This window comes from Coregonus clupeaformis, chromosome 28 (assembly GCF_020615455.1).
Source record: "Coregonus clupeaformis isolate EN_2021a chromosome 28, ASM2061545v1, whole genome shotgun sequence".
NCBI classification, from domain to species: Eukaryota; Metazoa; Chordata; class Actinopteri; order Salmoniformes; family Salmonidae; genus Coregonus; species Coregonus clupeaformis.
In genome coordinates, this window is record NC_059219.1 from 29,481,546 (window position 1) to 29,495,799 (window position 14,254).

Here is a 14,254-nt window from a genome sequence, read left to right on the forward strand (position 1 = left end):
CCCTCCCCGTCCACACTCAGGCAATGCACAGCAGACTGGTGTGTCACATGGACTCTCAGTGATCTTCGAGATGAAACTCTCTCACACACACACACACTCATGCACTCACTCACACACTCCAGTAGGTATAGACAAGCACACACACACACACAACCTACCTATCTATTATAATTAAACACATTTCCCGCTGTAACTGAAATACATACTATTTGTGTGTTAAACCAAACCCCAGCAACATTTTAGCAAACAAGATCATCTTATTAAAACACATTGTTGTCCACATTTATCAGAGAAGGGGAGAAACCATAGCGATAGATAGAGGACTCATCTTTATCTGTGCCATTATAGTGTCTGTGACAGCATGGGCAGCGCCATTGAGGCTACAAGCCATAGGAATCCCCATCTAGTTGACTACTTTGACTACTTTAAAATGGCAAAAGCATAGTGGACGTCCTCAATGGCATTGCCCCATGCTAAAATTGCCTTTTGGCCACTAGAGCCCTCTGTCATTCTCTATGGGAGAAACCTTGATTATTAAAAAATACAGAGGGGGTATTCAAATTGGCCAGTGTGACACAGTACTCCACTCTTTTTTTCTATGCACATGCACAACTATATTAAGTATGGCCAATCGGAATAAAGGAAAGGCAACCGTAGCTCCACCTCTCTCTCCCCCCCTGAGTTTTTTAGATGTATAATCCCTGAGTTGACCCAGAAAATAGGCAGTTGTTTCAAAATTTGATGCAGCAGTCTTTGTGCATCGGCCCTGTTTGAGCATGAAGCGTAACCCTGTGGAATACATACTGTAATCTGAAGACACCTCGCCTTGCAGATCAAAACTAAAATAAAACGTAGCAGTAGCGAAACGTTAATCCGAGTAGATACGGGTACGTGTTTGTTTTAATGAATTTATTGGATAATTCGCTGTCTGGCGTTTGTGTGAAGGACTTGAGGTTGCTGTTCCATTGTTTGCCTTTTTGTTGTCTTCAGGAGTATGGGAATAATTAATCGGCAATACAATTGTAGGCTAGACATTTGATTGAAAGAAAATAGTGGTGTGTATTAACAAAGGGACGAGGTCGTAGACTTTATGGATGTTATGTATTGAATTTGGGAAGCAGTCCTAAATTTGAACAACCATATAATATGGGCTACAGCTGTTGGAGAATGCAAAATGCCAATGTATCGCTTCTCGCTTCTTTGTTGCAACGTGTGTAAAATAACCGAGCTGGTGTCATTTTCTGTTTGATATGCACTGTGGAGGGGATATAAACCAAATTATAGTTCATGCATAATCACAGACCTAGATGCCTTTATAATCTATTAAATCAATCGAATATCCAGTTGTAAAGGTAACAAGGTTGATAGCTAGCCTAACTATGTTTCAATCGGCAAGGCACAAAGAGGAGCATTTGCAGCGACGCTGAGGAAGACCATGGAAAGGCTTTCTAGTGTTAGCGAAAAGGAGTACAAACCCTGTGGTTCTTGACTAGGAAGCTTCTCCTGTGGTTTCACTCTGCCATTTCAGGACATTGTAGGCTACATTCTTCCAGGAAATAATATGGCGTAATCACAACAATATTTTGGAGGCTTGAGAAATATATCGAAATGAATTGTTGTCTTGTTGCCAAATCAACTCATTTTACCACATGAACTGCCATAAACTGCTCTTATATATCCAAACAGACGGGTTCCTCTAGTGCAGCCAAGCCAAATATGTCCATGACATGTCACCTATTCACTAATTGGCTTCAATCGTGCCAAATGAAGGCTACTGCATGCTCACTTAACTTCTACCTACCTACATGATGGGTTGAAAATCAACTGCATCGCTCTAACTTTGTTTCCTCTGTGCTCAAAGACAGGAGCCATGGCGGATCATCTAATGATGCCCATGAACCACAGCTCTGCGGGCGGGGGCCTCCACGGCTACAGGATGGGCATGAACGGAGGCCTGCAAGCAGGCCACCAGCAGCACGTAGTGCCCCAACCCGGCCTCCGAGCACTGCCCAATGGCCAGATGATGCACTACGGCGGGGAACCTCAGCAGCAGGCCACCATGGAGGTGGCCATGAGGCAGCGGCAAGGCATGGTGGGGCCCGTGAACGGACAGCTCAACGTGGCTCAGATGGGCCACCACCAGATGACGTCTGGTAACATGATGTACAACAACGGGCAGGCCCAGCAGCAACACCACCCCCAGCACCATCACATGCACCAACAACAGCAGGTCCAGCAGCAGCAACAACAGCAGTATATGAATGGTGGCCTCACGTCCCAGCAGCTCATGGCCAGCATGCATCTGCAAAAACTCAACACCCAGTATCACGGACATCCACTGGGGCCCATGAACAGCAACCACATGGGCAACGGGGCAGCCCAGTACCGCATTGGCCCGGCCCAGCTGGCTAACATGCAGCAGATGGCTGGGCCGGCGCTGGCCTTGAACGGCATGGACGCGGACATGATTGACGAGGAGGTTTTGACGTCCCTGGTCATGGAGCTGGGCCTGGACCGCGTTCAGGAGCTGCCCGAACTCTTCCTGGGCCAGAACGAGTTTGACTTCATCTCAGACTTTGTAAGCAAACAGCTGCCCAGCACTGTCAGCTGCTGAGTGAGCGAGGACCTGAGTCAACGATGCTGTGAAGGGGCCTGGAGAGGTGGAGAGTTTGGAAAGACTTGAGTAGAGTGTTGCCCACTGGAGACAACTACTGCTCCGCTTTTCATTTTTGTGTTGTGCCTTTCACTGTAACTGTGCTAGGTCGCAGTGAAAGGCAGAGAAGAGTGAGCGAGAGACACTGGTCTGGATAACCACAGCGTACAGTACTAGGGTGTCATTTGTGAAGTGACCAGAGGTGCAGTTCTGTGTTGGGTCGCAGCTCGCCTGTAATGGGACATCGTCCTCCCGCATCTCTTCTCTCCAGAGATGAATGTAAACAAAACGGCTGAATTTGAGAAGCCACTCTGAACAATGTTAAGACACTGTTGCCTCATACCCTGGACTATATGGCAGTTTAGTAGTAAAATGTGTTTATTTATTACTCAAAGTTAATATAGAACAAACCAGAGACCAACAGAGATCTTCCAGAGTGAGGATCAAGTGCTTTTGGTGTTTTGGGTAGGGTCAGGGAAAGCTCAAAGTTTAAGGTCTCTTAATTGTTTTTATTTTTTGACAAATTGGTCTGGGCCTTCTGTTTGAAAATAAGCCCCTCAAATTCATTTTTGATCTTCCAATAGCTTGGATTTCTCTCCAAGAACGGAGACGGCAGTACAAGAAGAATGTAATTTCATGGATTTGAATGGATGTCCATCATAATTGAATAGCTCACTTTTGGCAAGTATTGCTTTTAGCTGTGACGTTCTCAAACCTACTGCTTGTACTCTATAAATCTGTGTTACTACAGGAAAGTCCAGGTCACACTGTCTGTTCTATGTGAGTTGTAGAACTGCCTTAATTATTTTTTTTACTTTATTGGTGGTTTTTATCTTCCCTTTGTGGTCAACGGGGCGGGGGGTCTTTGTGAAGGGGTTTTGAGGATCAATAAAAATGGCCTGGATATAAGTGTGGCCTGCTTTTACATTCATTGCACAACTCCTTCAGGCAGAGGAGCGCTAAAGGGAAAATGCCACTTCAGCGCTTTCCAGCCTGTAGGGTCCAGGATATTCAGTAATTTCATACTTGTCCTGTTTCTTAGGAATATCTCCCTCAAGGTATGCACAGTATTCTAATGACTGAGACATTTACTGCTGTAAACAGCTAATTGCCTTCATCCTGTCATGGCAAATGTTGACTGGTGCGTTAAAATCAAACTCAAAGGTGCACTGCTATCCACCAAAAAGCTGAATTTCTAATCTGAATTCTTGGCCTTTGATATGGAGAAGGACCCACATTGTGGTTTTAGTCATTGCATTCCTGATCATCCTGACACCATTAATAAAAATAGGTTGAGGAATGAATTTCCTGGTTCCTATGAATTATGGTAACTTTTCTATATATTGCTTGGCAGAAAGTAGTTGAGACCTAGGCGTGTGTGTGGTGGGGGAGGTGGAGCGGGCCAGGGATAATCTACGCTTAACTTGATGGGGGTTTAACTGAATTCAGCCCCTGTAAATTACTACCCCACCGGGGCAAAGGGAAGTATGGCAGACAACACACCCTTAGTGACAGTTGTTACATTTGAGAATGCACTTAATGGGTGGTTGGGGAAGCAAAATGAATGTGCCAATAACAAATGACATATACAAGCATGGCTTCCTTCAAAAAAATCAGTTTAAATATCCCATGCCTTTTGCGACGTTATAGCCACCTGATATCAATTCTAATGAGTTTCTTAGTATTCTATGGGGTTGGGGTATGGGAATGCTTGATTGTTGTTATGGAAATATCACCTCCACATCTAACAGTTAAAGGTGCATTATGCAAGAAATCGCTCTGCCATTTCCTGGTTGCATAGTTCGCCTAATTTCAGTTTGTGACATAATAAGCTAGTATAGTGTAGAGAATCATTGTACCATCTAAGCTGCTGTGAAATATATTTTACATAACCAAAAATATTGTTGTTTCAGCTGTTTGAAGCTGGTATACAAAACCGAAAGTAAAAGACGCAAAAACAAAACTGAAGAACGGGAAGCATAGAAATAGTACACAGATTTACCGCTTCTTAGACTTGCTTTCAAGTAGAATAATAGATCTATAACTCACATTTCTATGTGTATGTCAGGTTGCCAAAAAAGTTACATTTTACCATTTGTATTTATTTTGCAACTTGAAGAGTAACAAGTCCTCGCTTTTGTCTAACTCATTCTAAAAGAGACATCTACTTTCAGTAGTTCAATTGTGTAGAACAAGTTAGCCCTTACTGCCAAATTGAAACATGGAATCAACTGGTGGGTTGCTCTAAATGAAACTCACTTGATCTTAATGTAACTTACATTTGTGTTTGCCAAACACAAAAACTCAAGACTCAGGCGAGGGCATGTGGGTTTTACTTGGGTTGTCATGAGACAGGCTGGGGCATAAGATACAATTGCGCTGCCCCTCTTGGCACCATCCTTAGTAACGGTCGCAGGGTCCCTGCCCAGTCTACAGGGTCTTCCTGGAAACTGCCAGGCCAGTGCAGGATGTGCTGAGGCAGGTTGACTAGCTGGCAGAACACTGGCTCCACATACTGTATATCTGAAAACACACTGCATTGCAAGGTCCCTCTTTAGCGTCAATAAAAAAAAAAGGTGGTTTCTTAATCATTGTGCATCCAGAGTTAAATGGGATTCTGTCCCAAACACCCCTGTTTGCAAACTCAATCCCTTGTTATGTCTCAGTCTCCTACAGAGGGGCCAGTCTAGACATAGGCTAAGCAGGGTGTGACTGGAAGAAGTTTACAGTTCGCCTGTTTCTGTTTTTCTCTTTCTCTCAGACAAGGCAGCCCACCCACAACAACTGCTAGCTACGCAACTTGTCGGCTTGCTGTTTTCTCTATGTCAAAGCTCAAAACCCACATGGAGAGAAAGACGGATAGAAACAAAATGCTGCATATAAACACCAAGGAAATTCTCCAATGTGAAAAAAGTTACATTAAAAACTACTACTTGAAATTAAGTGGATGGAGTTTTTGGTGCCTGGGGATTTCTCTGGGATTTACCCCTAAAGGGGCCCTAGGATTTCTGACAAAGACCACCCTTAAACAGTGTTCAGCACCCTCACTTGGGCAGACCGCATTGTTGCATATGGAAATAAATATAGTGCTAATATTCCTCTCATTCTCTGTTACACATGGTCCATTCTACACAAGCCTATCTATTTGTATCTCTAACAGCTCCTAGCTTCAGCACCCCCATACTGGGGCTGAAATATCAGATTATTGCATCTATAAATATATTGCATAGTGTTAATATTACTCTCATTCTCTGTTACACATGGTAGTCAATTCTATCTACACTTTACATGTCTACCTCCTGAACAGGCCCAAGCGTTCTATTTCCAGGTACTACAGCTGGTGTTGAGCCCTCCATGAGCTCAGTGTAATCTCAGGGCCCTGCACCAATGAGGGCACAGTGGCCATTCCTAGTCACGCATTGGCTGTGGTCCCCACCCCCCACCCCTCTCTGATAAAGCAAGCAGTCCAGGTCTGCAGGCTGATCAAACATGCTAACTGGATAACTAGTATTTTGCTCTAAAAAATCTGGCTCATAAAGTGCTAGCAATTCTGTGCAAAAGGTTTTTTGTCATATTTTTGTATCATTGCATTGGCTCTCGTCTATACAGTGGGGAAAAAAAGTATTTAGTCAGCCACCAATTGTGCAAGTTCTCCCACTTAAAAAGATGAGAGAGGCCTGTAATTTTCATCATAGGTAAACATCAACTATGACAGACAAAATGAGAAAAATAAATCCAGAAAATCACATTGTAGGATTTTTTATGAATTTATTTGCAAATTATGGTGGAAAATAAGTATTTGGTCAATAACAAAAGTTTCTCAATACTTTGTTATATACCCTTTGTTGGCAATGACACAGGTCAAACGTTTTCTGTAAGTCTTCACAAGGTTTTCACACACTGTTGCTGGTATTTTGGCCCATTCCTCCATGCAGATCTCCTCTAGAGCAGTGATGTTTTGGGGCTGTCGCTGGGCAACACGGACTTTCAACTCCCTCCAAAGATTTTCTATGGGGTTGAGATCTGGAGACTGGCTAGGCCACTCCAGGACCTTGAAATGCTTCTTACGAAGCCACTCCTTCGTTGCCCGGGCGGTGTGTTTGGGATCATTGTCATGCTGAAAGACCCAGCCACGTTTCATCTTCAATGCCCTTGCTGATGGAAGGAGGTTTTCACTCAAAATCTCACGATACATGGCCCCATTCATTATTTCCTTTACACGGATCAGTCGTCCTGGTCCCTTTGCAGAAAAACAGCCCCAAAGCATGATGTTTCCACCCCCATGCTTCACAGTAGGTATGGTGTTCTTTGGATGCAACTCAGCATTCTTTGTCCTCCAAACACGACGAGTTGAGTTTTTACCAAAAAGTTCTATTTTGGTTTCATCTGACCATATGACATTCTCCCAATCCTCTTCTGGATCATCCAAATGCACTCTAGCAAACTTCAGACGGGCCTGGACATGTACTGGCTTAAGCAGGAAGACACGTCTTGCACTGCAGGATTTGAGTCCCTGGCGGCGTAGTGTGTTACTGATGGTAGGCTTTGTTACTTTGGTCCCAGCTCTCTGCAGGTCATTCACTAGGTCCCCCCGTGTGGTTCTGGGATTTTTGCTCACCGTTCTTGTGATCATTTTGACCCCACGGGGTGAGATCTTGCGTGGAGCCCCAGATCGAGGGAGATTATCAGTGGTCTTGTATGTCTTCCATTTCCTAATAATTGCTCCCACAGTTGATTTCTTCAAACCAAGCTGCTTACCTATTGCAGATTCAGTCTTCCCAGCCTGGTGCAGGTCTACAATTTTGTTTCTGGTGTCCTTTGACAGCTCTTTGGTCTTGGCCATAGTGGAGTTTGGAGTGTGACTGTTTGAGGTTGTGGACAGGTGTCTTTTATACTGATAACAAGTTCAAACAGCCATTAATACAGGTAACGAGTGGAGGACAGAGGAGCCTCTTAAAGAAGAAGTTACAGGTCTGTGAGAGCCAGAAATCTTGCTTGTTTGTAGGTGACCAAATACTTATTTTCCACCATAATTTGCAAATAAATTCATTAAAAATCCTACAATGTGATTTTCTGGATCTTTTTTTCTCATTTTGTCTGTCATAGTTGACGTGTACCTATGATGAAAATTACAGGCCTCTCTCATATTTTTAAGTGGGAGAACTTGCACAATTGGTGGCTGACTAAATACTTTTTTTCCCCACTGTACACCCTTATTTGCAGTTGTATCTCATGCTGTAGGCTATTCCCTTTGTAAATATGACATTGAGTAAGCTTCTCTCTGTCCCACTAAAATATCCTATTCAGGGATTTCATCTATGTAGTAGTGATTGGACCATTTTACTACAATGTTCTACATTACATTCTTACATAACACTGTCCAAACATAAATTAGTTATGGAACTAGTGCACCACTGTTACTATATTATCACTATATTATGACCCAAAAGTTTGTAGTTTAGCTGATTATTTGATGACTAAGGAGAAGCCTCACAGGAATTAGGACAGAACAAATACAGGATCAGCTGCTCAGTTATTTATTGATAGCAGTGGCAGGTTCCTGAAAGCCTGGTTGAATGTGGGAGGTTGCATGCTTTGCAGAGAATGGTTGTTTTAGGGTTGTTTTAGGACCTGAATCTGAATTAACCTCTCTCCGTCTAGAAAGTAAATAAATGAACTGCAGCTTCACTAGGGTGAGATAATTCAGAGGACATCAAATCAACATATATTTGTCACATGCTTCTTTACGAACAGGTATAGACTTATAGTGAAATGCTTATTTACGGACACTTCCCAACAATGCAGAGAAAAATAATAACAGGAGGAATAAATACACAATGAGTAGTGATAACTTGGCTATATACATGGGGTACCAGTACTGAGTTGATGTGCAGGGTTACAAGGTAATTGAGGTAGATATGTACATACAGTACCAGTCCAAAGTTTGGACACACTTACTCATTCAAGGGTTTTTCTTTATTTTTACTATTTTCTACATTGTAGAATAATAGTGAAGACATCAAAACTATGAAATAACACAAATGGTATCATGTAGTAACCAAAAAAGTGTTAAACAAATCAAAATATATTTTATATTTGAGATTCTTCAAAGTAGCCACCCTTTGCCTTGATGACAGCTTTGCATACTCTAGGAATTCTCTCAACCAGCTTCACCTGGAATGCTTTTCCAACAGTCTTGAAGGAGTTCCCATATATGCTGAGCACTTGTTGGCTGCTTTTCCTTGACTCTGCGGTCCAACTCATCCCAAACCATCTCAATTGGGTTGAGGTCAGGTGATTGTGGAGGCCAGGTCATCTGATGCAGAACTCCATCACTCTCCTTGGTCAAATAGCCCTTACACAGACTGGAGGTGTCTTTTGGGTCATTGTCCTGTTGAAAAACAAATTATAGTCCCACTAAGCGCAAACCAGATGGGATGGCGTATCGCTGCAGAATGCTGTGGTAGCCATGCTGGTTAAGTGTGCCTTGAATTCTAAATAAATTACTGGCAGTGTCACCAGCAAAGTACCCCCACACCATCACACCTCCTACTCCATGCTTCATGGTGGGAACCACACATGCTGAGATCATCCATTCACCTACTCTGCATCTCACAAAGACACGGCGGTTGGAACCAAAAATCTCAAATTTGACTCATCAGACCAAAGGACAGATAGCGGTCTTCACCATTGTCCATGGCCGTGACCTGCACTACCTACCAGCCAGCTCTAGTCTGGACAATTATCGGCCAGTCTGCACAGTCTGCACATCGCGCTATCGAGCCAGAGCATATCGGATTTTCTGCCGGAATCACTGAATCACTGGACCTTAACACCAGATCATCGCAACTAGCTAGCTGCAATGCCTGTAGCGTACCAGCCACGGAACTGCTCCCGGACTTACTTATTGCTGTTCACTGGACCTTATGATCACTCAGCTACACAGCTGATGCCTGCTGGACTGTTCCTTTATACGGTACCCCATCCTGTTTATCTGTTTAGCCTCAGCTCAAACTTTCGTCGCCATTACCAGCTGTTGTCTTAGCTCTCTCGAATAACACCTGTGACTGCTTTATGCCTCTCTCCCATGTCAATAAGCCTTGCCTATTGCTGTTTCGGTTAGTTCTAACTGTACTTTTTCAATGTAGAGCCCCCAGTCCTGCTCAACCTGTCTCAGATAGCTCCTTTGTCCCACCCCCCACACACGCGAAGACCGGCTCAATCGGTGCCTCCAGTGATGCTATCTCTTTCATCTTTACCCAATGCTTAGGTTTACCTCCACTGTACTCATATCCTTCCATATCCTTGTCTGTACATAATGCCCTGAATCTATTCTACAACGCCCGGATATCTGCCCCTTTTTCTCTCTGTACCCAACACACTAGAAGACCTGTTCTTAAAGCCTTTAGCCGTATCCTTATTCTACTCCTCCTCTGTTCCTCTGGTGATGTAGAGGTTAACCTAGGCCCTGTAGCCCCCAGTATCACTCCTGCTCCCCAGGCGCTATCATTTCTTGACTTCTGTAACCGCAAAAGCCTTGGTTTCTTGCATGTTAACATCAGAAGCCTCCTTCCTAAATTTGAGTTATTCACTGCGTTAGCACACTCCGCCAACCCTGATGTTCTAGCAGTGTCTGAATCCTGGCTAAGGAAAGCCACCAAAGATTCTGAAATGTCCATTCCCAACTACAACATTTTCCATCTAGATAGAACTGCCAAAGGGGGCGGAGTTGCAATCTGCTGTAGAGATAGCCTGCAGAGCTCTATCATACTATCCAGGTCTGTGCCCAAACAGTTTGAGCACAGACTCCCACTGTTGCTGCTTGCTACAGACCCCCCTCAGCCCCCAGCTGTGCCCTGAACACCATATGTGAATTGATTGCCCCCCATCTATCCTCAGAGTTCGTATTGCTTGGTGACCTAAACTGGGATATGCTTAACACCCCGGCCGTCCTACAATCTAAACTAGATGCCCTCAATCTCACACAAATTATCAAGGAACCTACCAGGTACAACCCTAATCCGTTAACATGGGCACCCTCATAGATATCATCCTGACTAATTTACCCTCTAAATACACCTCCGCTGTCTTCAACCAGGATCTCAGCGATCACTGCCTCATTGCATGCTTCTGTAATGGGTCCGCGGTCAAACGACCCCCCCTCATCACTGTCAAACGCTCCCTAAAACACTTCAGCGAGCAGGCTTTTCTAATTGACCTGGCCCGGGTATCCTGGATGGATATTGACCTCATTCTGTCAGTAGAGGATGCCTGGTTGTTCTTTAAAAGTGCTTTCCTCTCCATCTTAAATAAGCATGCCCCATTCAAAAAAATCAGAACTAAGAACAGATACAGTGGGGGAAAAAAGTATTTAGTCAGCCACCAATTGTGCAAGTCCTCCCACTTAAAAAGATGAGAGAGGCCTGTAATTTTCATCATAGGTACACGTCAACTATGACAGACAAATTGAGAAAAGAAAATCCAGAAAATAACATTGTAGGATTTTTAATGAATTTATTTGCAAATTATGGTGGAAAAATAAGTATTTGGTCAATAACAAAAGTTTCTCAATACTTTGTTATATACCCTTTGTTGGCAATGACACAGGTCAAACGTTTTCTGTAAGTCTTCACAAGGTTTTCACACACTGTTGCTAGTATTTTGGCCCATTCCTCCATGCAGATCTCCTCTAGAGCAGTGATGTTTTGCGGCTGTCGCTGGGCAACACAGACTTTCAACTCCCTCCAATGATTTTCTATGGGGTTGAGATCTGGAGACTGGCTAGGCCACTCCAGGACCTTGAAATGCTTCTTACGAAGCCACTCCTTCGGTGCCCAGGCGGTGTGTTTGGGATCATTGTCATGCTGAAAGACCCAGCCACGTTTCATCTTCAATGCCCTTGCTGATGGAAGGAGGTTTTCACTCAAAATCTCACGATACATGGCCCCATTCATTCTTTCCTTTACACGGATCAGTCGTCCTGGTTCCTTTGCAGAAAAACAGCCCCAAAGCATGATGTTTCCACCCCCATGCTTCACAGTAGGTATGGTGTTCTTTGGATGCAACTCAGCATTCTTTGTCCTCCAAACACAACGAGTTGAGTTTTTACCAAAAAGTTATATTTTGGTTTCATCTGACCATATGACATTCTCCCAATCCTCTTCTGGATCATCCAAATGTACTCTAGCAAACGTCAGACGGGCCTGAACATGTACTGGCTTAAGCAGGGGGACACGTCTGTCACTGCAGGATTTGAGTCCCTGGCGGCGTAGTGTGTTACTGATGGTAGGCTTTGTTACTTTGGTCCCAGCTCTCTGCAGGTCATTCACTAGGTCCCCCCATGTGGTTCTGGGATTTTTGCTCACCGTTCTTGTGATAATTTTGACCCCACGGGGTGAGATCTTGCGTGGAGCCCCAGATCGAGGGAGATTATCAGTGGTCTTGTATGTCTTCCATTTCCTAATAATTGCTCCCACAGTTGATTTCTTCAAACCAAGCTGCTTACCTATTGCAGATTCAGTCTTCCCAGCCAGTTATTGACTGTACGCAGGTCTACAATTTTGTTTCTGGTGTCCTTTGACAGCTCTTTGATCTTGGCCATAGTGGAGTTTGGAGTGTGACTGTTTGAGGTTGTGGACAGGTGTCTTTTATACTGATAACAAGTTCAAACAGCTGCCATTAATACAGGTAACGAGTGGAGGACAGAGGAGCCTCTTAAAGAAGAAGTTACAGGTCTGTGAGAGCCAGAAATATTGCTTGTTTGTAGGTGACCAAATACTTATTTTCCACCATAATTTGCAAATAAATTCATTAAAAATCCTACAATGTGATTTTCTGGATTTTCTTTTCTTAATTTGTCTGTCATAGTTGACGTGTAACTATGATGAAAATTACAGGCCTCTCTCATCTTTTTAAGTGGGAGAACTTGCACAATTGGTGGCTGACTAAATACTTTTTTCCCCCACTGTATAGCCCCTGGTTCACCCCAGACTTGACTGCCCTTGACCAGCACAAAAACATCCTGTGGCGTACTGCATTAGCATCGAACAGCCCCCACGATATGCAACTTTTCAGGGAAGTCAGGAACCAATATACACAATCAGTTAGGAAAGCAAAGGCTAACTTTTTCAAACAGAAATTTGCATCCTGTTGCACCAACTCCAAAAAGTTTTGGGACACTGTAAAGTCCATGGAGAATAAGAGCACCTCCTCCCAGCTGCCCACTGCACTGAGGGTAGGAAACACTGTCACTACCGATAAATCTACGATAATCGAACATTTCAACAAGCATTTTGCTACGGCTGGCCATGCTTTCCACCTGGCTACCCCTATCCCGGCCACCAGCTCTGCACCCTCCGCTGCAAATTGCCCATGCCCCCCTGATTCTCCTTCACCCAAATTCAGATAGCTGATGTTCTGAAAGAGCTGCAAAATCTGGACCCCTACAAATCAGCTGGGCTAGACAATCTGGACCCTTTCTTTCTAGAATTAGCAGCCGAAATTGTCGCAACCCCTATTACCAGCCTGTTCAACCTCTCTTTCGTATCGTCTGAGATCCCCAGAGATTGGAAAGCTGCCGCGGTCATCCCCCTCTTCAAAGGGGGTGACACTCTAGATCCAAACTGTTACAGACCTATATCCATCCTGCCCTGCCTTTCGAAAGTATTTGAAAGCCAAGTTAACAAACAGATCACCAACCATTTCAAATCCCACCGTACCTTCTTTGCTATGCAATCTGGTTTCTGAGCTGGTCATGGGTGTACCTCAGCCACGCTCAAGGTCCTAAATGATATAATAACCGCGATCAATAAAAGACAGTACTGTACAGCCGTCTTCATCGACCTGGCCAAGGCATTTGACATCTGACTAAATAGCCTTGGTTTCTCAAATGACTGCCTCGCCTGGTTCACCAACTACATTTACGTTTACATTTTAGTAATTTAGCAGACGCTCTTATCCAGAGCGACTTACAGTTAGTGAGTGCATACATTTTCATACAGTATAAACAGCGTTTACGTGTGTTTACCCTCCACTACATCCCTGGTTGTGTCATGGTCCCCTGGAGGTTTTGTCTAGATCCCGGTTTGTCCCAAGGACGTCGTCCCCAAGGATGATTTTAGGATGTTGTCAGGACTTTCTGTCTTGGCCTCCTGGAGGTTTTTGTCTAGTTCCAGGGTTGTTCCGAGGACATCTTGGAACTACTTCTCAGATAGAGTTCAATGTGTCAAATCGGAGGGCCTGTTGTCTGGACCTCTGGCAGTCTCTATGGGGGTGCCACAGGGTTCAATTCTCGGGCCGACTCTATTCTCTGTGTATATCAATGATGTCGCTCTTGCTGCTGGTGACTCTCAGATCCACCTCTACGCTGACGACACCATTTTGTATACATCTGGCCCTTCATTGGACACTGTGTTAACAAACCTCCAAACGAGCTTCAATGCCATACAACACTCCTTCCGTGGCCTCCAACTGCTCTTAAACGCTATTAAAACTAAATGCATGCTCTTCAATCGAACGCTGCTTACACCCGCCAGCCCGACTAGAATCACTACACTCTGCGGGTCTGACTTATAATATGCGGACAACTACAAATACCTAGGT

The 14,254-nt window shown here is 44.1% G+C and overlaps 1 protein-coding gene across 2 annotated transcripts; it reads left to right on the forward strand.

Moving 5' to 3' along the window:
- The first annotated feature begins 702 nt into the window (after nt 1–702).
- Nucleotides 703–3,562, forward strand: LOC121543514 (cbp/p300-interacting transactivator 3). 2 transcript variants are annotated; one of them, XM_041853426.2, is made up of 2 exons: nt 703–887; nt 1,862–3,562. In XM_041853426.2, the coding sequence occupies exon 2, from the start codon at nt 1,871–1,873 to the stop codon at nt 2,612–2,614; it is 744 nt and encodes a 247-aa protein (XP_041709360.1). In that variant the 5' UTR covers nt 703–887; nt 1,862–1,870; the 3' UTR covers nt 2,615–3,562. The 2 variants fall into 2 exon arrangements, with proteins under 2 accessions (XP_041709360.1, XP_041709361.1); XM_041853427.2 differs by having other exon boundaries at nt 1,866–3,562.
- The last annotated feature ends 10,692 nt before the right edge of the window (nt 3,563–14,254 follow it).

Coding starts and splice junctions, on each gene's coding strand:
- LOC121543514 (XM_041853426.2), top strand. CDS start 1,871: ATGGCGGATCATCTAATGATGCCCATGAACCACAGCTCTGCGGGCGGG.